Raw genomic sequence first — 24960 nt, 5'->3', positions numbered from 1 at the left:
TTGTATCGGTTATTGGTTGCTTTATATGTTACTCTGTATGTCCAATGTATGAAACCCACTTATTGTACAGCGCTGCGGAATATGTTGGAGCTTTATAAATAAATGTTAATAATAATAATAATAATAAAGATAATCCATCTGGACAAACAGAAGCAGAGGGAGCTGCCGTACATGAGAATGGCAGCTAGAAGGCGCCATTGTACCTAGGGAGCGTTCCTTTGTGAGTGACGGCCCCATTCTGTGTGCCAGACGGTGTGTCAGCAGAAGCTTCCAGCTATGTATGACACACAGGGGCCGGCTGCTATATATATATTTATATATCCCATTCTCAGTAGCTGCTCTAGAGGTTAAACAGCAAAGCGACAGGGTCTCAAGGGAATTCGGCTCTCACAGCAACTCGGCACAAAGGGGACGTTCTGCCTCGACTGAAAAAAGTTTCACTAAATTGCCCTCTAGTCATTGGCAGAAAATTAATTAGAGTTTGTCTGTTTTGCAATTGCATCATATGAAACTTTCCTATATATTTTCCCCTCTACACAGCAAGAAATGTTGAAGTATAAAAAAACAGACTAAATAAGCTAAACTCCCAATCTGTGAGGGAAGCAACATGGCAGCTCCTACCCCATGCATATACACTAATATACAGGTAAGGGGGGTGGGTTCTGTCACACCTCATGGACACACACATGCACACACTGAATGTGATATCTATACAGGTTAAATATGTCCCCCCCACTGTCATATCTGAAGGTTTCAGGCACTGGAATCCATGGTTCCCTCCAGTGGTACGGCCCCCCCCCCCAGCTTAATAAATAGTGACTGTCTATGGCACCTTACAGCAGCCCCTCTGGCATTTGCCTGAACCCACAGATTGCCAGTCTGGGCCTGGGTCCTGTCATTCCCAGTACCCAGAGGCCCAAACAGCCCCCCCAGCCCAATAAATAGTGAGTGTCTATGGCACCTTACAGCAGCCCCTCTGGCATTTGCCTGAACCCACAGATTGCCAGTCTGGGCCTGGGTCCTGTCATTCCCAGTACCCAGAGGCACAAACAGCCCCCCCAGCCCAATAAATAGTGAGTGTCTATGGCACCTTACAGCAGCCCCTCTGGCATTTGCCTGAACCCACAGATTGCCAGTCTGGGCCTGGGTCCTGGCATTCCAAGTACCCAGAGGCCCAAACAGCCCCCCCCCCCCAGCCCAATAATAATAATAATAGTGACTATGGCCTTTTTGGAGCAGTCTGTCGCCCAGGATAGCATAGATCTACTCAACCACTCGGTGGGTAAGGGTGAAGACACACATAGCTACTAGTAGCAGCTACTTGTTGCAGCTAAAAAAACAGACAATGCTGATCATTTACTGATAACTGTCTCTATGTGTTTTAGCAGAGGCAGTTTTCAATATTGTCTATGGCAGGGGATTTTCTGGCGTTTAGTAGTTGCTACTAAGTAGCTCAGTGTATCCTCACCCTAACAGGCCTTGAGTAGAACTGACTTGTTACATTGTTTCAAGAGGCAGAATGGGGTAACAGAGTAGAACAGACACAATTCCATTTACACTGACATGATACTGTATATTGGAAATGTGCTTAGGCCACAGTGTGGGGTGGATGCTGGGTGGGGGTAAGCCCGCAGTGTGGGGTGAATCCTGGGTGGGGGTAAGCCCGCAGTGTGGGGTGGATGCTGGGTGGGGGTAAGCCCGCAGTGTGGGGTGGATGCTGGGTGGGGTAAGCCCGCAGTGTGGGGTGGATGCTGGGTGGGGGTAAGGCCACAGTGTGGGGTGGATGCTGGGTGGGGGTAAGGCCGCAGTGTGGGGTGGATGCTGGGTGGGGGTAAGGCCGCAGTGTGGGGTGGATGCTGGGTGGGGGTAAGGCCGCAGTGTGGGGTGGATGCTGGGTGGGGGTAAGCCCGCAGTGTGGGGTGGATGCTGGGTGGGGGTAAGGCCACAGTGTGGGGTGGATGCTGGGTGGGGGTAAGGCCGCAGTGTGGGGTGGATGCTGGGTGGGGGTAAGGCCACAGTGTGGGGTGGATGCTGGGTGGGGGTAAGGCCGCAGTGTGGGGTGGATGCTGGGTGGGGGTAAGCCCGCAGTGTGGGGTGGATGCTGGGTGGGGGTAAGCCCGCAGTGTGGGGTGGATGCTGGGTGGGGGTAAGCCCGCAGTGTGGGGTGGATGCTGGGTGGGGGTAAGGCCACAGTGTGGGGTGGATGCTGGGTGGGGGTAAGCCCGCAGTGTGGGGTGGATGCTGGGTGGGGGTAAGCCCGCAGTGTGGGGTGGATGCTGGGTGGGGGTAAGGCCGCAGTGTGGGGTGGATGCTGGGTGGGGGTAAGCCCGCAGTGTGGGGTGAATCCTGGGTGGGGGTAAGCCCGCAGTGTGGGGTGGATGCTGGGTGGGGGTAAGCCCGCAGTGTGGGGTGGATGCTGGGTGGGGGTAAGCCCGCAGTGTGGGGTGAATCCTGGGTGGGGGTAAGCCCGCAGTGTGGGGTGGATGCTGGGTGGGGGTAAGCCCGCAGTGTGGGGTGAATCCTGGGTGGGGGTAAGCCCGCAGTGTGGGGTGGATGCTGGTGGGGGTAAGCCCGCAGTGTGGGGTGAATCCTGGGTGGGGGTAAGCCCGCAGTGTGGGGTGGATGCTGGGTGGGGGTAAGCCCGCAGTGTGGGGTGGATGCTGGGTGGGGGTAAGCCCGCAGTGTGGGGTGGATGCTGGGTGGGGGTAAGCCCGCAGTGTGGGGTGGATGCTGGGTGGGGGTAAGCCCACAGTGTGGGGTGGATGCTGGGAGTTGCTGGGAGTTGCTGGCGGCCCAGTTGGCAGAGGAAGGAATACTGGGCACAGACGGCTCATCCCGATTCCCCGCCCAGCCAGTGGGTGTCCCCGCCCCCAGCCCCGCCCTCTCCCCCGGCAGATGAAGCTGATGCAGAGATCGGACACATCCCTGCCCGTTATACGGAGTGAGGCAGCGGCTGGTGGAGTTGCGGGCAGTACAACGGGAGCGGCGCCCTATATCTACTACTGCAGCAATGGAGCCGGGAGGGCCCGCAGGGGCCACAGCCCCTCCCCCGGCTCCGGAGAAGAAGAAGATGAATCGGGCTCCTTCCCCGGCCCGACCCAAGGAGCTCAGCGGCTGGTCTCTGTCTAAAACCCGCAGGAGCTCCCCGGCCTCCCTGTCCGTCCTGCCTCCCGGGCCCCGCCGTCCGCTCCCATCCCCGGGTACCAAGAAACAACCGGGGGCACGGCCGGGGGGCAAATCCAAGTCTCTTGGGGGGGCCCCGGGGCCCCGGACTGACAGCAGCTCGGAGGGTTCCTGCGCTTCGGAAGAGAGCAGCGGGACCAGCCGGGGGGCCAGCAGCGAGGAAGGCGGCGGGGGGTCGGGAACCTCCAGCCGGATGCAATGCAGCACCTCCATGGCCTTCTCCGACCTGACCGAGGACTTGTTGGACGGGGGCACCGAGGGGCTCCTACGGGAGATGGACGAATTGCGCTCGGAAAATGATTATCTGAAGGTGAGAACGCGGGGGCGGAGTCAGAGCCGCGGGGGCGGGGTTATATACAGGGGCGCTGGGGTTCCTTGTTTATATGTTGTGATCTATGCAGTTTATATTTTATTTATATATATTTATATGTTGTGCAGCCCCCTCTATGTATAACCAGTAAATGAATAATGGGACCACAGACCCTTACTGCCTGTTGGATACAGCTGGATTTATAATGCTGCCACTAGCCAATGGGGCAGGGTGTGTGGGATCACATGGGTGCAGAACTAGGGCCCCCAGTCTAAATAGGCCCAAGGAAAGGCTAATGAAATGCTTACTGGCCCCAGCTGAACCCTGGAGGGCCACAACTTGTATGCAATGATGGTCACATGTTGGGAACCTTGTTTTTGGGAATGGTTACTCAGGGGATCCTGTTGGCAGCCAACTCCTGCCTCACTTACTGACACTTAGGAAAATAGAGTGCAGCCTTGTGTCAGTCCTTGTTGGCAGTCAGTCGGGGGGGCAGTCGTTAAAGGGATGAGTTTGCGCCAGAGCCGCTGTTGATTGGGTGTTTAACTTTGCCTTAGCGCGGGCACAATGGCCCCCATTCATGGCCGCCAATAAATGGCTCATTAGCATCCTGATTTAACCACCATTCATTTTCCTCCGCACAACCAACTGATTGACTCTTGATTGGGCAGAGGGGAGGATAACGGGGGTTATGAAGTGGTTAATTAACCCTATAAAGGAATGTGAGTGTCGGGGAAAGTGAGAGGGGACTGACTGGCTCACTGTGTCGGTGGGGGCTACGCGGCATGAGTTTGGCTGCTATTTGCCCCAGAATCCTACAGACTCCCTAATGTTATAATGTTCTATATGGGAAGCAGGATGCCCCCCGGGGGAAGCCCCTACAGGTTACACAGGATGCGGTGACTTCATGGCTCGCCGCTTTGTATCCCCGCTTAGTACAATATCCCCTGTTTTTGTCTTTTCTGTGATGCTGGCTTTGTTTACAGATCCGTACAGTCTCTCTCCATATCCTCAAACATCGCCCTTTGACACTACGTTTCCCAGCATCCCTAGAGGGATGAACAACCTGCTACCATTGCAGCATCACTAGATGTATTTCTGTTGTTGTCTTTACTAAACTACATTTCCCAGCATCCTCGTAGAGTTTACATGATTTTGTTTTTGCTTCCAATGTTCATTAAGTAACTAATTAGATCCTTTAGAATCTGTGGAGTTTAGGAAGCGGCTTTGCAGTGTAGTTGTGTTTCAGTAGCCTTTATAAGGGGGGGTGTTACACCTACTGCTAATTGCCCTCAGGGTAATAATTGGAACATCTTTGTAAGAGAAAGAGAAGACGTTCAGCATTCAGAGCCTTTTCTTATTGGCTGTAAAGGGAGCTGGTAACATCCGCTGACCAATCAGCCGCCGAGCTCTGCAACCTGTGTTCTTTAGAATTCCAGCTGCTTATTTTCAAATGGAAAAGACTGGTTTCACGGGCTGCTCTGATTGGCTGCATGTGGAGGGGTATATTTATATACACACACACATACTTGGCACGCAGGATGTTGCACCCCCTCCTCTCACTAGTAAGGAGTAATGACTTCCAGATGATCCCTGATGCTGGGACACTGACTGGCTCATAATTCCCATAGAGTCACCCTTGGCCTTGCTACTTGCTGGATTAGCTCACCGGATATCATATGCATCTTTGCGCTGGGTGCTATAAATAATAGATCTTTCTTTTCACATCATATATATTTCATTTGGTAATATAGCAGTGCCTGGTGTTAACCATCTGTTGCTGGGAAAAAAAGTAAGGGGTCTTATTTCCCGCCATCAGAGAAGATCAGTTTTGCTAAAAAAGACGCCTAAGTTTGCTCATAGCCTGTACAGAGAGATACCATAAAACTATGGCAGCATAGGGATTCCCCTGTACTAAGCACAATTCAGCAGGAACAGCCCCCTAAGTTTGCTCATAACCTGTACAGAGAGATACCATAAAACTATGGCAGCATAGGGATTCCCCTGTACTAAGCACAATTCAGCAGGAACAGCCCCCTAAGTTTGCTCATAGCCTGTACAGAGAGATACCATAAAACTATGGCAGCATAGGGATTCCCCTGTACTAAGCACAATTCAGCTGGAACAGCCCCCTAAGTTTGCTCATAGCCTGTACAGAGAGATACCATAAAACTATGGCAGCATAGGGATTCCCCTGTACTAAGCATAATTCAGCAGGAACAGCCCCCTAAGTTTGCTCATAGCCTGTACAGAGAGATACCATAAAACTATGGCACATAGGAATTCCCCTGTACTAAGCACAATTCAGCAGGAACAGCCCCCTACGTGTGCTCTTAGCCTGTACAGAGAGATACCATAAAACTATGGCACATAGGGATTCCCCTGTACTAAGCACAATTCAGCAGGAACAGCCCCCTACGTGTGCTCTTAGCCTGTACAGAGAGATACCATAAAACTATGGCACATAGGGATTCCCCTGTACTAAGCACAATTCAGCAGGAACAGTCCCTAAGTTTGCTCTTAGCCTGTACAGAGAGATACCATAAAACTATGGCACATAGGGATTCCCCTGTACTAAGCACAATTCAGCAGGAACAGCCCCCTACGTGTGCTCTTAGCCTGTACAGAGAGATACCATAAAACTATGGCACATAGGGATTCCCCTGTACTAAGCACAATTCAGCAGGAACAGCCCCCTACGTGTGCTCTTAGCCTGTACAGTAGGGTGACCAGATCACTTGAAAAATCAGGGACACCTCTAGAAAATCCATCTTGAAGGGCTGTACTGATTACAATTTAAAGGGGAACTCTGGCTTCTGAACCACACAACACAGAAACCCCTAATGTACCTTTCCCTGTAATCTGTTCCTTCAAAAAGTAGGAATAAATACCATTTTTATATGCTGAAATCCAGCTGCAAAACAGTTCTTCTCTTTCTGCATCATTTGGAATCCTGGCAGGGGAGGAGGGACTAAAACACTGATGTTGCAGATTGTAACCACTTCCCCACAGCTTACAGGCAGCATGCAGGAACTACGTTTTATACATTTTATTTGAGTCACAAAGTAGCCAGCCAGATCAGCAGGGGAACAGGGGGTGGGGCTTAGGGAACTGTTCCAAACCAGATTATTACATTAACAATCATGAAAACGCTGCATATTTTATAATTAATATATATTGCAAAGTTGCTTGAAATTATGTTTACTTTTCAAAAAGTTGTGTTTGGGTGGAGTTCCCCTTTAATTTCAATGTGCTCAACATGTATATATTAGAAGTGATCTGGTCCCCCTACAAGAAAGCTATGGCAGCATAGGGTGCCTCCTATTAAACACAAGATGGTGTGTAACACTATACATGCCTGTGTGTGTGTTCATGTTTGGAGAGAACAGACCCAAAGGGGCAATCCTGGCAGAGCATGATGGGAAAATAGTGCCCAGACGGATTCCCAGAGCAATGTGTTGGGTTTCTTGCAGCTCATTGTTACGGTGCAGCCGGGGGATCACAACAAGGCACTACATGCTTATTACGGCTGTCGTGTCCCAGTTTTGCTCCCTCGGTGAAACCAGAGACCTCATTCGGGGCCAGGGACTGAAAAGAAAATGTTTATTTGGAATGTGGCCCTTTGGCTTGTGTTACACTGGGGCCATTGGGGCTGAGAGGGTCTGACCTGGGCAGCAGGGGGTCCCACAGGGTCAGTTTGGCCTAGATTCCGTGCCGCCCTGAGTCCCAGGGAATCCCCTGCCATTGAATTGCACGTCGAAGTGAAAACAAATACAAATACACCTGTTACATTTCATAAACTTGGTGAAAGCAACTGGCTTTTCAGATGTTGTTACAACTCCCAGCATCCCAAGGACAGTGTAAGATTCTAACAGTTGTAGTATGTTTGTTTAGAATGTAGTTTGTCACTGCTTGGCCTACAGATTTCCGTTACCCCCATTTAATTAAAAGGAGTTTGATAAAATTACCAGTTGTTTCCTTTGTGGCAGAATGCTCTGTTATACAGATAGCTAGAATCTCAGCCATAAAGCAGGGCAGGACTGCTGCTTACAATGGGGGGATCAGATAGGATCTGTGCCACTGTGACAGAATGCTCTGTTATACAGATAGCTAGAATCTCAGCCATAAAGCAGGGCAGGACTGCTGCTTACAATGGGGGGATCAGATAGGATCTGTGCCACTGTGACAGAATGCTCTGTTATACAGATAGCTAGAATCTCAGCCATAAAGCAGGGCAGGACTGCTGCTTTTTCAGAAAAATGATGGAGACCCAGCCCCATGAGTTACAGGCAATTCACTCCCCTATTCAAGCACACAATGAGCACTGCTAAACATTAGGGTGAAGACAGACATTAGTTGCTATGATTTATAAAAAACAATCACTCCATAAGCGAGCATACATGTTGTGCCGTCATTGGTATCAGTCGTGGCATTTGTGTTTTTAAAAATCACAGCGCCTAATCGCCCCATCTGGCTTTGCACTTACCCACTGCTGATTGATGCTAAAATCATTTGCAGTCTGATTATTGTATGCAGCTGTTATCAGACTTACTGGCCTTATCTAACCCGTCTCTTCCCTAATATCCCTTGCTATGATTTACCTACACTGCCCAGAGTGGAACAAGCTGCTGTCAATATTGACTAAACAAATTGATATCCGTTCAGTGAGAATTCCTTGATCTCCAAAACCTGGTTGTATCCCCTGGTATACGCTGGTATATTGTTTCTCTATGTATACACACCTGTGTGTTTATTTACATTCCTTCCTCCTCAATAGAGTCTGTTAGCAGGCTGTGTCTACCCATATTAGTCACCTATTACTATCTTTAGAACAGGAGGATGTTTTCATTACTACAATATCAAAAATACAATCAGTGGTGTAACTAGCTATATATATGTATTGTAGTCCCTCACCCCCTTAATACTGTCTACATATGAAATGCTTATGCTACAAGACATAGTAACCGGAGCAGTTTGCATAGCTGCTTGGAAACAGTGCAGTCCGCAGGATGCATTTGTAGCAATTCTTACTCTGCAGAGCAGCATACTAATTACATATGTGCTTGGTATAAAGGGATGAGGTGGCACCTCTGCTACAGGCCTTAAGGTCCCCATACACGGGCCAATAGAAGCTGCCGATATGGGCCCCTTGGACCGACTCAGCAGCTTATCGGCCCGTGTAGGGGCAGAAACGAGCGGACTTGCCGACCGATATCTGGCCTGAAATTGGCCAGATATCGATCGGGCAGGTTAGAAAATCCCGTCGGATCGGGGAGCATCGGCTCGTTGATGCGGTCCCCGAACCGACTGCCCCATTGCCGTGTGCAGAATTCGATGGTTTGGCCTGAATTTACCTACATGCCTCCCCGATATCGCCACCCGTAGGTGGGGATATCGTGTGAAGATCTGCCCGTGTATGGCCAGCTTTAGGCTGATGCCATATGGGGCTGATTCTTGGCCTGTGGCTTTCCTGTATATTCAGTGCTGTTTTTCTTCTCATTACAAGCCGTGTCCTGTATTATCTCCCGTTATTTGCTTTCCAGTGCGTTATGCACAAAGTATCTGCGTTCCATAGGGTGTGGATGTGATACAGAGCAGAGTCATGCTACATGTGATGCAATGCTTTGGCCAAACTGAGCAATGAGCCTTTGTAATGCTCGCATCTCCTCCACATTCCCCATGGCGTTTTGAGCTGCCTGACAGTACAGTCCGGTTACCTAAGGTCAGTCTCGCTGAGCCGAGACATCCATCCAAACGAAGAGAGAATGTCTCTAAGTGGGGGATAGTTAGCCTCTGGCTGTTACTAACTGCCATTAATAGGGTGGGTAGGATCTGTATCTGTACTATGCCGATAAAAACAAACTGTGCAGTTGCTCCCTTGTGCTGGTACCGAGGCTATCAATGGGTTAAATCTTCCTGCACCTTAAATTCACACTGGATGGGGCACATTAATACAGCGCTATGGTGCTGATTATTTCAGCTCGGTAACTTATTCCGGTTTATTTTTACCCACTGTTGCTGGGTGGACTCTATGTTTTTCTAGCCAAAATGAGAGCTCTAAGCCGCAGCTCAGTGCTATGATCTATTCCCTCTCTAATCTCACTCCCTCTTAACTCATTGTCTTCCTATGGCACCGCCTATGGCATATTGGGTATAGCAGCCTCTGAATTATGGTAGTGCTGTAACGTGATATGCACAGGCTTTCATTGTCAGGCTGGCCCACCAATATACCAGGAAAACTCCTGGTGGGCCCTGGTGTCAGTGGGCCCTCTTACTCACCCAACCATTTGCCTTGTATGCCTATACCGTGGCCATTACTCAATTCTATATAAGAAATAACGGAGGAAAGGATAGATAATAGTATCTAAAAAGAAGTAATTAAGAGATTAAAGAAAGAGAGTGATGGAGAGTGGGCCTAAGGGCTAAGGGTTTTCTGTTGGGCCTTTGGCACCCCAATCTGACACTGGCCATACACATCACAATTATGATCTTTTCTGTGACCATTGGTAGAAACTAAAGAATTCTATGTCTATCTGATGATCCACCGTTAATGCTTTGCCGTGGAAGGCACCCCATAAAAAAATGTCCAACCTGTCTGATTGGTGAGACAACCAATATCCAAGGCTTTGCCGATATCGGCTGCCTCGTCTCCCACCATACATGCCCTGAATATCATACAAAATTGTTTCATAGGAGTATATAGGTGCATGTATGGCCACTTTAAGTCTCTTGTTACATAGCAGATGAAATTGAAAAAATACAAGCAATTGAGAGCTGAGCTCTGAGAATAAACAGATTTGGAAAATATTTCTCTTTTGGCCCCAAACGTACTAGTTCCTTCATTATACTTATCCTATGAGGGTCACTCCTTGTATTTTATCTCTTGCTGCAACAACACCCCCGGCTAAAACTTGAAACTATTTATTGAATGCAACATTACAACTGTTGTAGGGAACCATGGAATAGGAGAAATTATTTCTAATGTTATGTAACTGGTATTAGTGCTTATGGCCAAGATGAGTGACTATGTTATGAAAATATGGCCCTACCCCCACATTACTGAATGATGATTTTGCCTAGCACTTTTCATTATCTGTAGTATAATGTTTTATTGCTATTGTCTGCCATAGCCTTTAGGGTACTGGGACACCGGGCGATTCCCAGTGATTTGACACCCACAAGACTTTTAGCTGGGGGGGCAGATATCAAACCTCTTGTAATTGACTTAAGTGATACATTGACTGGAACCTGCTGGGTCAGACAATTATCAATAGGAATTGCTCTGAAAGGGGTGTTTTTATCCCCAAGATATAGCTATGTTGCACCCTGTACCTGCTGCTTTAGCCATGTACAAAGGTACGTTCTTCCTAGATCTGGAAGGTTCTTTGTTGGCCATATAGATATTTGCATCCATGACTCACTTGCTCAACTTCCGTTTTTTTTTCCTTGCTGGGAATTTGACTGTCCATTTATTATGATCATCCCACACCAGTGCCCAGAATCTCTTTGTTCATTCATATCATTGGAGACTGGTATAAACACATGCCTGCTTTAAAGGGGCAGTCTCCTTAACAGTTCAGTTTTGCTTCAGAGATAATCCAATCAGTATACTGTGTAGTGGTGGAATTGGGAGCTTTCTACCTACAGCTGCTGATCTATGGGCCCAGTTTGGACCCCACCAACCTAAGACAGACCAGAAATTTTAAAGCCGGCCATACACGTTTATATTTTAGTCATATTCCGACAGACGTTCGGATATTGATCATACGTTTAAATGCAACAATCTAATACTAACATTCAGACTGAAATTGTAGGATAAAGCCGGAGGATGTTCTAAAAATGAAATTAGTTGGCAGGCACCGGTCCTATGAAAGTGACTTCCTGGAAATGCACTGTAGGCCCCCCCCAAGGATATCGGTACAATACATGTGCAGATTTTATCATTATCCGACTGAAATTTTCTAACCTGTCCGACTGACTAAACGACTAATTGCCGTGGTACAAAAATGATCGGGACGATAATTTGGATCCCACGGCTCAACCTAACCAACCCCTCCGCTGTACAATTCTGCAAGTGGGGAGGTCATGGGCCCTTATGTGACCCTCTTATTGCCCCCCCCCCCTTATTGCTTTGTATCCTAGCAATTTACCATATAATATGTTTCTGTTGATGTTCTTGTTAACAACATTTACTGAAACTGCCCATCCCTTTATTTTAATTATATTCGATGTATATTTTATCAGTGCAGGAATGAGTATTTTTTTAGGAAAAAATAAATATAAAATTCATATATAATATCTCTTATAATTTCTCTGTTACACCATTAAGCAAGTCTTCAAGATGTTCTTTATTGAGAGAGTTTTACTTTAGTTACTAATGTCCAAGCCTTGGAATTAGATGATAGTCCCTCTGTACTTCCCACCCAGTATTCTGTGCCCAATAATACCCAGCTGACCAGAAGAAAGCTCCCACAGGGCACCTTTATGGCTGTATATGGAACACTCTTCTTCCTCTTGGCACTTTCCCAATGTCCCACAAGTATGTGTGATAATATCTTGGTGACCCTTCCTAGTTGCTGACTGACCTTGATCTTTCTTGTGAAACCTATTTTCTCCAGGTCCGGCAGATTTTTTTCCTGATAAAATATTAAGTATATATGTAAAATGCAGTATTGGCTCCCCAAATACACACTGGTCCAGGCTATCATAGCTAAAATAAAATGACTGTTGTGATTCTGGGAGGATTTCCTGCTCTAGAAATAACAAAGGCACAATAGGATGCAGTGTTTACAATGTGAAAGTAAAATTAAAAGGATGCTGTAATTTAAAGTGCATATAAACACAGTTTGGGTCATTAATAAACACTAGGCAAATCTGCACCTGGGCAGTTACCCATGGCTAAAAAAGCTAATCACTGATTGGTTGCTTATAAATGAGCCCCACTGTGTGACTGGGGGAATTACTGGATAATGTACTAGTCATAGAACACTCATTATTTGGTTGGATACCTGTTCCACCCATAGACAGGTCCTCTTTTCCTCGGTGGTAGGAACAGATTCATTTTATCCCAGCCAATATTTTTTCAACTGATGCGTTTTGAAAAAAACATGTTTTCCCATGACAGTATTGCTTTAAATTCCCTACACTTGAGATGCAAGCTGCTGGGTTAGCCGGGGGAGTTTATATTATTCCGTGCGTACCGGTAGCTGATAATAAGGCAATCACTGTACCGAATACAAGGCAGCTAGATTGTATTTTCATGCCAAAACTTGCACAGACTGACTCTGCGTGAAACATCTCCTTCCCAGCTTTGCTGAGTTAGCTTTTTTTAGCAGTTTAGTTAGGCGGCAGTAACCCTTTAACGTCTTTTACAGCTTGAAGCCCTAGCCAGCGCCTTTGTGGGTACCCAACTGAAGGAGAAAAACATCACATCAGGCCAGGACTATTTATAAGATGCCCTGTATTTTTACTTTGCCACAATGCCACGTTGTCCCCAGGGTTTCTACACTACTGAGTCACGTTGCTAATGTAAAGTAAGGTGCTTTTGGGTATATTTTGATCAGACATGGAACCTGAAACCAAACTCCTTGTTTGCGCTAGTATGTATGGCACAATTGAGTGGGTCAGGATTAAGGAAAACTGGCGAAATTGCTCCTGCCCTCATGGTGCAGCTGCCTGGTCACTTTTTCAAGCTGTCGTTTTTTTGTTTTTTTTAACCCCCCCTTTGGTCTTTCCTGCTCTGTCAGGCATAAAGAACCCCCACCGCCAGCAGCTTTCATGTTTATGAGTGTGTGTTTTATCGGCCAACAGAAGAGATCATAGAGAGTGACTGCTTATGACGGTTGGGCTTCCTTAAACAATCCCAAGTGTCTGTGCTAAAGGGCATGTATGCCATCTGTATGCTTCCCTTATGTCTGATATTTGTAGACTGTTTCCAGTGGAAATACAATTGTGCCAAGTTCAGCATATATTAAGTACAATTTGGGGAATAGCCCCTTAAGTTTTCTCAAAGGGAAAAAACTCCGGACACCAGGATTTCCACTTAAAAAGTCGGCTTTATTAGTCCATTGAAAGCACATAACGCCTGACTACTCATAGTTTGCTATAATTACTGGCAAACGTATGTCAAAAGACAGCCATATACATAAAGATCTTTGCCCCATTGGTCTACCACACTCTGGCCCAAATTGAATTTCATAATATGGGTCTGTGCACTCCTGCCAGCCACTGGCCACAGCAGTCCTTGTCTGGCTGTATTTTCTACCCTGCCCAATCAAAGTCTGGCCAATTTTTTGATAGATATTTGTTGAGCAGGCTGTCAGGAAAGCCTCGTACATGAGTCAGTAAGCTGCCAATTCTGTCTGGAATAACTTGCCTACGGAGCTCTAAGCTGTAGCTGATCTGGTCCTGACTTCTACAGTGCATGCTCCTTGTTGCTGATCACTGCCAGAGACACAGACACCAGACATGACATGGCTAAAGTTTGTGCAATTCTGTAGACAGAGAGCCAATACGGTGCCCCCCTGGACTTTTATTCTCTATTTCAGTGATCCCCAACCAGTGGCTCGGGGGCAACATGTTGCTCCCCAACCCTTTGGATGTTGCTCTCAGTGCCCCCAAACCAGGGAGTTATTTTTGAATTCCTGACTTGGGGGCAAGTTTTGGTTGAATAAAAACAAGATTTCCTACCAAATAAAGCCCCTGTAAGCTGATAGTGTGCATAGAGGCTGCCTAATAGCCAATCACAGCCCTTATTTGGCTCCTCCATGAACTTTTATGGTGCTGGTGTTGCTCTCCAAGTCTTTTTACATTTGACTGTGGCTCATGAGTAAGAAAGGTTGGGGACCTCTGCCCTATTTGGATGGAGTATTGGTTTAAAAACCAAAGGTGGGGTGTTATAGTTCTATTTTAAATGTCTTCTGTCACCGGTTCCTTTTACCCAGTTAACTCTGACTGCCATTTTATGTTTACATATTAAAGCAGAAGATTTATTTGCAATGTCAACATAAGATGGCAGACAAAGTTCAGTGGGTAAGAGGGCGTTGAGAGGGATGCTGTTCCAAAATAATATATTGTGGATGTGAACTGACAGGTTAATAGTTTAGGTGAAAGCCTAATTTTAAGTGACTTTTAAGCTGGGCTTAATATCCTTTCTTCCCAAATGTCATCCTAACCAGCCTTCAGATTTAGGATGAAGACACACAGAGCTACTAGTAGCAGCTACTTGTCATGGCTACCGAAATTGACAATGCTGATCGTTTACTGATAATTGTCTCTATGTGTGTTTTAGCAGAGACAATTCTCAGTATTGTCTATGGCAGGGGATTTTCTGGAGTTTATTAGCCATGAAAAAGTAGCTGCTACTAGTAGCTCCATGTGTCTTCACTCTTAAGGCCCCCATACACGGGCAGATAATAACTGCCGATATCGGTCCCTTGGACCGACTCGACAGCTTATCTGCCCATGTAGGGGCAGAAACGAGCGGACTGGCCGACCGATATCTGGCCTGAAATTGGCCAGATATCGATCGGCCAGGTTAAAAGATTCAGTCGGATCGGGGGCCGCATCAGCTCGTTGATGCGGTCCCCGAACCGACTGATACATTGCCGCCTACATAATCCGGTCGTTTGGCCCCTGGGCCAAACGATCGGATTTTTTTTTTCTTTTAACTTCACGCTCCCCGATATCGCCCACCCGTAGGTGGGGATATCGGGGGAAGATCCGCTCCCCGTGTATGGGAATGCCTTTTTAGCATTCACAACTTTCCAGGGGGGCCAGCCCCAATTTGGGAACCACAGATCTAGGGTGGCCTGTGTGAGGGGGTGCATGATGAATTGATGGTTTTGCATGTTTTCATTGTATTTCTCATGGTTCCCCATAGGATGAAATAGAAGAACTGAGGTCAGAAATGCTTGAGATGAGGGACGTCTACATGGAGGAAGATGTTTACCAGCTACAGGAGCTCCGACAGCAGTTAGAGCAGGTCCACAAGACTTGCCGTATCCTCCAGTACCGGCTGAAGAAAGCTGAGCGCAGGGGGCTGAGGGTGGCACAGACGGGACAGGTGGACAGCGAGCTCATCTCCACTTTAGAACAAGATGTAAAGGTAAGACTTGCACGCCTGGGTAGGTAATGTTGTGTTAAGACTGAATACACAGACTATTTTTTTATTGCAGTTAACAGGAATGGTCCGTTTTCTTTATACAGCTGTGTTTACATTGAGGATGGGCAAATACATTTGAAAACCTATTTATCAGTTAAAAAGAGGGCAGGGCAAATTCCATTCCATGACTTATCTTTCCCTCCGGGTTAAATATTTAGAATATTTAATAGAATACTGTATACATATTCTCTCTGCTTTGCTTTTAAACCATTGCTAATATTATGTAAACAATCATTTAGGGTATTGTCAGGGTCATTCCTTGCACCATTGTCCTTTGCTGTACATGTCATTAGCCTCCTCCATTACTATAGCAAATGTAAGCTGTTCTGACTGTGACACTGTAAAAACCTAAAATAACAATGTTTGTAGATGGATACTGGCTGTGAGAAATATGTGAAGAATTGGTGAAAAAAATAGGGAAACCCCAGTTTACATGAAACCTACATGACTGCACAGAAACCAGTGTAGTCTGCAGTGCGTTCACTTAAATAAACTGCTCTTTAGGCACGCAGGATATGGATTTTGCATGTTTTGTCTTGCATGGCATCATATAAATAAAGATCCATTGAAGTATCTGTTTATAATAATACTATGGTGTGATTGGCTGCAAGAGCCTTTTACAGGTAAAGGGAAAATTAAAAGTTAAAACACTGGGAGTGCTAATATTTTGGGCACCCAGCAATAAGCCAAATAGCTAAGCTTCCAGCATGGGCTGGTTTGTGTCTATAAAAGTTACCCCAGCTTAGGGTACCTTCTTTTAAAGTACAGGTATGGGATCCATTATCCGGAAACCCATTATCCAGAAAGCTCCAAATTACTGAATGCCTGTCTCCCATAGACTCCATTTTAATTAAATAATTCACATTTTTAAAATGCATTTTCTTTTTCTCTGTAATAATAAAATAGTACCTTGTATTTTATCCCAACTAAGATATAATTACCCCTTATTGGGGGCAGAACAGCCCTATTGGGTTTATTTAATGGTTAAGTGATTCTCTTTTCTCTGCAATAATAAAACAGTACCTGTACTTGATCCCAACTAAGATATAATTACCCCTTATTGGGGGCAGAACGGCCCTATTGGGTTTATTTAATGGTTAAGTGATTCTCTTTTCTCTGTAATAATAAAACAGTACCTGTACTTGATCCCAACTAAGATATAATTACCCCTTATTGGGGCAGAACAGCCCTATTGGGTTTATTTAATGGTTAAATGATTCCCTTTTCTCTGTAATAATAAAACAGTACCTGCACTTGATCCCAACTAAGATATAATTACCCCTTATTGGGGCAGAACAGCCCTATTGGGTTTATTTAATGGTTAAATGATTCTCTTTTCTCTGTAATAATAAAACAGTACCTGCACTTGATCCCAACTAAGATATAATTACCCCTTATTGGGGCAGAACAGCCCTATTGGGTTTATTTAATGGTTAAATGATTCCCTTTTCTCTGTAATAATAAAACAGTACCTGTACTTGATCCCAAATAAGATATAATTACCCCTTATTGGGGGCAGAACAATCCTATTGGGTTTAATTAACGTTTTATTGTTTTTTTAGTAGACTTAAGGTATACAAATTAGGGAAAGACCCCTTATCCGGAATACCCTTGGTCCCGAGCATTCTGGATAACGGGTCCCATACCTGTACTACTCTGCCATGTTTGATCCATTTCCCCAGTATCCCCCAGTGCCACCCTGGCAGGCACAAGAGGGTAGTTTCCTATACTATGTGTGCGTTTGCCCGTGCCGTTGCAGGCTTATACCAACACAAGCTATTTTGTTTGCAGTCTTCTAGCTACTGAAGTGCTACAGAACAGCAGTCTCCAGTGTATTGCAGGAAGCTGGGGCTCTTCCCCTGTTGCCTGGCAACGCCAGAGCAGGCTCCGGCCTGTGTTTATGTTCCTGACTCCAGCCTTCCTATTCTGCACGGCTTCATTTTCCATTAGGGCACTGCCTTTGCTGCTCTCGTTTCCTCTTTCAAACAAAGACGCTCAGTACTCGGGAGCCAACGGCTGCTAATATTTTGGTTGTGGGAACCCTAGAAAGGAGGGGGCTCTGAGATGGAAATGACTGTTTTGCTGCCATGTCAGAGGAGAGGGCAATAACCCATTTTACAGTTGCATACCTATAGACGTTTTTTTTTTTTTTTTCCTTTAGAAAAACAATATTTAAAGGGGAAGTTTGCCTCTAAACAAACTTTTAACTACATTGCAGATGTAAGCAATACAAGCAACTATTTGAATTGCTTTTTTTTTTTTTTAATTTACCATTATTCCCTTTCTTTTTAAAAAGGGAATCCTTGATGCTAGAAAAAAGAATGATTATGAAGCTAGGGGAGCTAGATCAATGAAGCCGTTGTTTTTCAGAAGTATTGCACAAGACTGCTGTACTGGTTGCCATAAGCAGCAGGAGAAATACAGGTATAGGATCGCTTATCCGGAAACCCGTTATCCAGAAAGCTCCGAATTAAGGAAAGCCCGTCTCCCATAGACTCCATTTTAATCAAATAATTCAGAATTTTAAAACGGATTCCCTTTTTTTGTAATAATAAAACAGTACCTGTACTTGATCCCAACTAAGATATAATTACCCCTTATTGGGGGCAGAACGACCCTATTGGGTTTATTTAATGGTTAAATGATTCCCTTTTCTCTGTAATAATAAAACAGTACCTGTACTTGATCCCAACTAAGATATAATTACCCCTTATTGGGGCAGAACAGCCCTATTGGGTTTATTTAATGGTTAAATGATTCCCTTTTCTCTGTAATAATAAAACAGTACCTGTACTTGATTCCAACTAAGATATAATTACCCCTTATTGGGGGCAGAACAATTCTATTGGGTTTATTTAATGTTTTATTGATTCTTTAGTAGACTTAAGGTATGGAGATACAAATTAAAGAAATACCCTTGGTCCCAAGCATTCTTGATAACGAGTCCTATACCTGTACCTCTTTTCTCAGGTATTTCTTACGCTGCTTAGAGTGGTTGGAAGGGATGGAAGGGGGGCTTTGTAGAGGTCTGATGATCCTCAGTTGGGTCTACACACACAGCTACTGGTAGCCAGCTACTTGTTGCAGCTACAAAATAGCCAACACAGATAATTGTCTCTATGTTTTATCAGAGACCGTTTTCAGTATTGTCTATAGCAGGGTATTTTCTTGTGTTTTGTAACTGGCTAAAAGTAGCACTGTGTGTCATAGCCTTTACAGTGATTTTAATAAAGACTTTACCAGTTGTGCGTGTATGAGGCCTGCAAGGCTATTCTGCTGTGATACTATGCAGCCGAATGGAACTCATTTTTATTTTAATTTCAGTGGCTGTTTGAGTTTGCTTTGTCTGGATTTAATAACACAACTGGAAAAATGAAGTGATCCGCAAGCAGAAATAGCTCTGACAAAGGCTTCGCTCTTTTGATGTCTCTAAGCAAATTATACAGCCATCATTATTCAAAGAGGTTAAGGGGAAAGGCTAATTGTGACTCAGTGTCTGATTAAATTTGATCAAAGTGCTTCCCATAGGAGTTCCATATTATACCAAAACCCCCAACAACCTTAAGACTGAATATGAGCTATTGCTGGCTGGCTTAAAAATTACAGAACAACCATTTTGCTGTTCGTAAGCCAAAGGGCTTATAGCATTATATAATTTTCATTTCTCAAATATTTTACTTTTAATATCCACTTTTAATTAGTAAACAGTTTTTTTATTTACTAAATAGATGCAAAGCTCATGAAATTACAAATTTATGCTGTGGAGTCGGTGCCCTGGTGACCTATTATATTAATGACTAGCCTAATGATTAGCCGCTGCTAATAATCAGAAATCCTGGTTATTAGCAGAGGCTAAAAATGCTGCAGTGATATGTTCAGTTCATTTCGGTTTAGACTTGTGGCATCAGTGATGGAATTTCAGCCATAAAGCAGGGCAGTAATGTTTCCTACAGTGGGTATCAGATAGGATCTGTGCCACTGTGACAGAATGCTCTGTTATACAGATAGCTAGAATCTCAGCCATAAAGCAGGGCAGGACTGCTGCTTACAATGGGGGGGGGGGGGTCAGATAGGATCTGTGCCACTGTGACAGAATGCTCTGTTATACAGATAGCCAGAATCTCAGCCATAAAGCAGGGCAGGACTGCTGCTTACAATGGGGGGATCAGATAGGATCTGTGCCACTGTGACAGAATGCTCTGTTATACACATAGCTAGAATCTCAGCCATAAAGCAGGGCAGGACTGCTGCTTACAATGGGGGGTATCAGATAGGATCTGTGCCACTGTGACAGAATGCTCTGTTATACACATAGCTAGAATCTCAGCCATAAAGCAGGGCAGGACTGCTGCTTACAATGGGGGGGGATCAGATAGGATCTGTGCCACTGTGACAGAATGCTCTGTTATACAGATAGCTAGAATCTCAGCCATAAAGCAGGGCAGGACTGCTGCTTACAATGGGGGGGGATCAGATAGGATCTGTGCCACTGTGACAGAATGCTCTGTTATACAGATAGCTAGAATATCAGCCATAAAGCAGGGCAGGACTGCTGCTTACAATGGGGGGATCAGATAGGATCTGTGCCACTGTGACAGAATGCTCTGTTATACAGATAGCTAGAATCTCAGCCATAAAGCAGGGCAGGACTGCTGCTTACAATGGGGGGGATCAGATAGGATCTGTGCCACTGTGACAGAATGCTCTGTTATACAGATAGCTAGAATCTCAGCCATAAAGCAGGGCAGGACTGCTGCTTACAATGGGGGGGATCAGATAGGATCTGTGCCACTGTGACAGAATGCTCTGTTATACAGATAGCTAGAATCTCAGCCATAAAGCAGGGCAGGACTGCTGCTTACAATGGGGGGGGGATCAGATAGGATCTGTGCCACTGTGACAGAATGCTCTGTTATACAGATAGCTAGAATCTCAGCCATAAAGCAGGGCAGGACTGCTGCTTACAGTGGGTATTAGATGACAGAATGCTTTGTTATAAAGCTGAACTATATCTCAGATGGAACAGATTCTTTGTTCTTCCCTCTGATTATAATTAAATAATTATATAACTTTATGCTTAATTTAAGTACTATTTTTCCCCCATACTACTAAACTAAATATTTTAGAAATGAATACCTTTTTTAACAATAGAAACACTTTAAATACTCCAGAAAGCCTCCTATTTAGATTCAACCTGACCCTCAGGAAAACCCCAAATCTCATGTCACACAGCTCTAAAAAAAGAACCTAAGTCATATTTCAGGCTTTATTTATGTAAAGGTTAATGATGCAAGGTTCTTTTTCTCAAGCCGGTACTGCAGATGTGTTCTCGCCTGTGCGGCCCAGCTGTGTGTGCTGGGAACGGTTTATGCCGATTATTCCAGCAGCTGGATCCATGGGATTGCTGTGTATTTCATCATTCTCAGCGTTACCAGCCAGTAGGAAAGTCCTGGACTTGTACTGCAGAACAAAAGCATTTGTAACATAACCCAGACCCTTGCACACTGCAGCCTTTGTGCCATGTTGGAGCTGCGGGCTGACATTCCTACGGAGTGGGCTGCTGGTTGCCTCCCTAATGTTTTCTAATGAGTGTTATTCCCTGCCAGGCTCTTTCACTCCTTATATGTAAAAAGAGCTGCAGTGTTCTCTAGTATAATAACACAAACGCTTAAATACATCTGTCTCTCTCCCTGGTCTGAGAAATATCAATTTTAGATGTTTCTGACACTCGGCACGTGCAGTTCATATATTTATTTTGGAAGACTGGGGGGAAGGATTTAACCTTGCTCTCCTCACTTCCAGTGTAACTAGTGCCATAGCCACGCAGGAAGTGCGCCACAGAGATGGCAACTGCTTTCCTTTACTTGCTAAATGTGGTTTTACACATCATGCATGATTTTCTTCCCTGTGGGCAACTAATCTCTCCATATTGCCTTTCCACCAGCAACAAAGGGAATCACCAATGGAAAAGCATCACTTAGGTTTTCCGAAGTCGCGCAAAGTTTCCTCTTGCAGGTAAATTTGCGTGACATCCCATTGGCCATTCCCTTTGTTGCCGGTGGAAAGGCATTTCAAAGATATTAATTGCCGGTGGTAGCAGAGATCTATCATGGGGGCTAATCTCTCCGTGGGACATTACCCTATAGCACTACCAAATATGTTGGCGCTATATAAATAAAGGATCATAATCTCAGTGGTTTTTTGAGATATTTGCAACCACACTGTCTGTAGCCCATGGTTGTACGAAATAGTGGATATTAAGGCTTGTATAATTTGTTATAAACAAGCTGTGTGACCATAGAGTTATACAGGGAACTCTGAGTATCACTCATGTATTATAAGGGATAATGTACCCCCTACTGTAAATGATAAGGATATTAGCAGTCACTGAGGGGTTCTGTGACCATATAAAGGCACAAGGCTGCAGGCTGAGTTATACAGGGAACTGTGAGTATCACTCATGTATTATAAGGGATAATGTACCCCCTACTGTAAATGATAAGGATATTAGCAGTCACTGAGGGGTTCTGTGCCCATATAAAGGCACAAGGCTGCAGGCTGAGTTATACAGGGAACTCTGAGTATCACTCATGTATTATAAGGGATAATGTACCCCCTACTGTAAATGATAAGGATATTAGCAGTCACTGAGGGGTTCTGTGCCCATATAAAGGCACAAAGCTGCAGGCTGAGTTATACAGGGAACTCTCAGTATCACTCATGTATTATAAGGGATAATGTACCCCCTACTGTAAATGATAAGGATATTAGCAGTCACTGAGGGGTTCTGTGCCCATATAAAGGCACAAGGCTGCAGGCTGAGTTATACAGGGAACTCTGAGTATCACTCATGTATTATAAGGGATAATGTACCCCCTACTGTAAATGATAAGGAAGAAGTCAATAAAGGGTTCTGTGACCATATATAAGACTGCATGACATGTCAGTGCCATATAAAGAATAATTATGCCTGTAGGGCATAGACGGGGTGGAATTAGGCGAGAGCTTACTGGCCAGTTATATGTCTAGGAGGTCTTCCCGAGATTACTTTTTTGACACCACTTCAGACATAAAACGGCTATAAATATTTTGTTTTTTTTAGGAAGTCTGTTGAGAGAGAGACCGATAAAATAAAGCCTTAAGCCAGATTGAGTTGGGGCTTTATTTTATCTTTGCTAAAAATATAAAACTGTTGACCCACTTTATGTTCCAGCAGATTTAGGGCAGGAAACCAGAAGGGGTTCTGATAGAATCAGTTTGGCTCCATATTTCACTGATTCCATCCTTTTGAGCTTTCTTGGTTCTAACGTTCGTTATGTTTGTAGGTGCAGATATGGTCAGGGTGACATCAGATCTTTGGCCTGGAAACAAGGAAAGGATTTTGGGATACGTGGGCCTGGTGCATTATCTCTCTTATTGGTAGCAGAGGGACTTTTAGTGGGATTAATGCTGATCCTCTTAATGGCTGAAGTGCTTGCTTAATCTTGGGCTATTACTTTGTGGCAACTTATTTAATTGCCTGAAACACAGTACCCATAATAACCTGCTATTTAGTCCTGTGCTGCTAGTGGTTTCAAGAAAGTCATATATAAATCTACCAGAATTTCATGTATATATCTGTTTCCCAGTTTTAGAAACTGCTGATGCAGTGTTTCCCAGACACCTTCTGCCTGAGACGTAGTGTATTTGTAGGTGCAGAGGCACAGGGGGATAAAGTTTCTTTATTGCAAAGTGCTGACATGGTAATTGAGCCTAGATTGGCTTTCTCAGAAAAATAAAATAAGCATTGGCCTAGATCATGTATAAGCCTGTTTCTGTATGGTGCGTTGCCATCATGCTGTGTATATTGTTAACGGATAAGTAATAATGGGGAGCTACTGGGGTCATATTGTGTGGCACAGATCTTTACTAGTAAAGGGTTATGGTGCTCTTGGAAAAGTAGCCTCAAACTAAGATGCAGTATTTCCAGCCTAATTATTGGTTAGATTTAGGCCCCCCACCCCCAGTTTCTTGCTATACAGCATCCGTTCTTGACAAAGGTTAACTCCCATATAAAGGAAAGATCTAAATAGGATTTAAAAAGATGCCATAAGTGCTGATCAATGGCTTTATGTTAAGGCTTTAATGGACGTTCTACTGATTATTGGTAGATTTAGAGACCTATATAGGTTTTGCAGCGATTTTAATAAGGCTGGTCAAGCACAGGCTGATTTGTTAATTTTCCCTAATTAGTATCCTCCAGATAGTAAACTGGGTGAGCCTAGTCAGTCATATCTACATTAAAATCATATTTTTGTGACCTTGAGGCCAGTTTGGCTTGTTCAGTCAAGTAATGTTGATATCTGGCAAACTGCATTTACTCAGTATATATCTCCAGATACAGTTACTGCAACCAGGGAGCCTATTCGCCATGGAAGAGAGTTTTTTATCCCATAACAATATATTTTGATATATATAAAAAGGTTTGTTTTAAAGTTTCAGCCAATAAAGTGCTTCCTTTTTCATTGATGGAAAACCATGAGTTGGGGGTTTTTGAGTAGACAAAGCTAGAATAGCGTTTGAGGCAGAGACGATGAGCTTATTGTAAATTCTCCTTTTATTGTGCATTGTTAGGTGGCTAAAGACGTCTCTGTGCGGCTCCACAGTGAGCTGGAAGCAGTGGAGAAGAAGAGAATAAAGCTGGAGGACGAGAACGAAGAGCTGCGCCAGCGTCTCATAGAGACAGACTTGGCCAAGCAAGTCCTCCAGAACGAGATGGAGAAAATGAAAGAGGTAAGATTATTGGTTAAAGTAGAATGTTCATGGGAGTTAACAGTTGTTAAAGCCAAAGGAGTTTGATGGTGATGGCACTTTTACTTTGGGCTTTTGCTTACTACTGCCTTTGGTGGAGATATAGCTCTTATCAGTAAATGGTTCAAATGATATAATCATGGGAAGAGGAGAACTGTGTTTAATAAAATATAGTGTCCGTCTCTTTATTCTTTGTATCTTGTGGTGTTTTATTTATGAGCTTCTTGGTCCATTCTACTGGTAAATTAGGGAGTTTTGGCTCATTCCACTATAATCATCCATTTATATCAGGAAATCTGTCAAACTCTTGGCCGAATTGCAAATAGCTTGTTGGTCTGTGGCCATTCTGCATATGCAATATAGTGCAAAGTTCTGACCACATTACCAGCATTGCTATATTGCACCTGCAGTTTGTCTGACAAGCCACAAGGGATACCTGGGAGCTCAATGAAGATGGCAAAGTTTACTGTGGAATACCCATGGGTCAGTGCATTTTCCAGTGAGAGGAAGGATT

General features: G+C 44.7%; 2 protein-coding genes across 4 annotated transcripts in view; one reads left to right on the top strand and one right to left on the bottom strand.

Moving 5' to 3' along the window:
- Nucleotides 1-24960, bottom strand: part of tldc2 (TBC/LysM-associated domain containing 2) — a 114095-nt gene that overhangs the window by 23656 nt on the left and 65479 nt on the right. The gene's annotated exons all lie outside the window — the stretch shown is intronic.
- soga1 (suppressor of glucose, autophagy associated 1) overlaps nucleotides 2891-24960 on the top strand; it is a 61667-nt gene continuing 39597 nt past the window's right edge. For both annotated transcript variants that reach the window (XM_004918495.4, XM_002942285.5), the window contains exons 1-3: nucleotides 2891-3493; nucleotides 15375-15599; nucleotides 24270-24428. In XM_004918495.4, coding sequence (XP_004918552.2) covers nucleotides 3011-3493; nucleotides 15375-15599; nucleotides 24270-24428 — 867 coding nt within the window. In that variant the 5' untranslated portion in view covers nucleotides 2891-3010. The remainder of the gene's footprint in view (nucleotides 3494-15374; nucleotides 15600-24269; nucleotides 24429-24960) is intronic.

The sequence above is a fragment of the Xenopus tropicalis genome, chromosome 10 (genome assembly GCF_000004195.4).
Source record: "Xenopus tropicalis strain Nigerian chromosome 10, UCB_Xtro_10.0, whole genome shotgun sequence".
Classification (NCBI taxonomy): Eukaryota; Metazoa; Chordata; class Amphibia; order Anura; family Pipidae; genus Xenopus; species Xenopus tropicalis.
The sequence above is the reverse complement of the archived record's forward strand: the minus strand, read 5'-3'. Positions and strand labels throughout refer to the sequence as shown.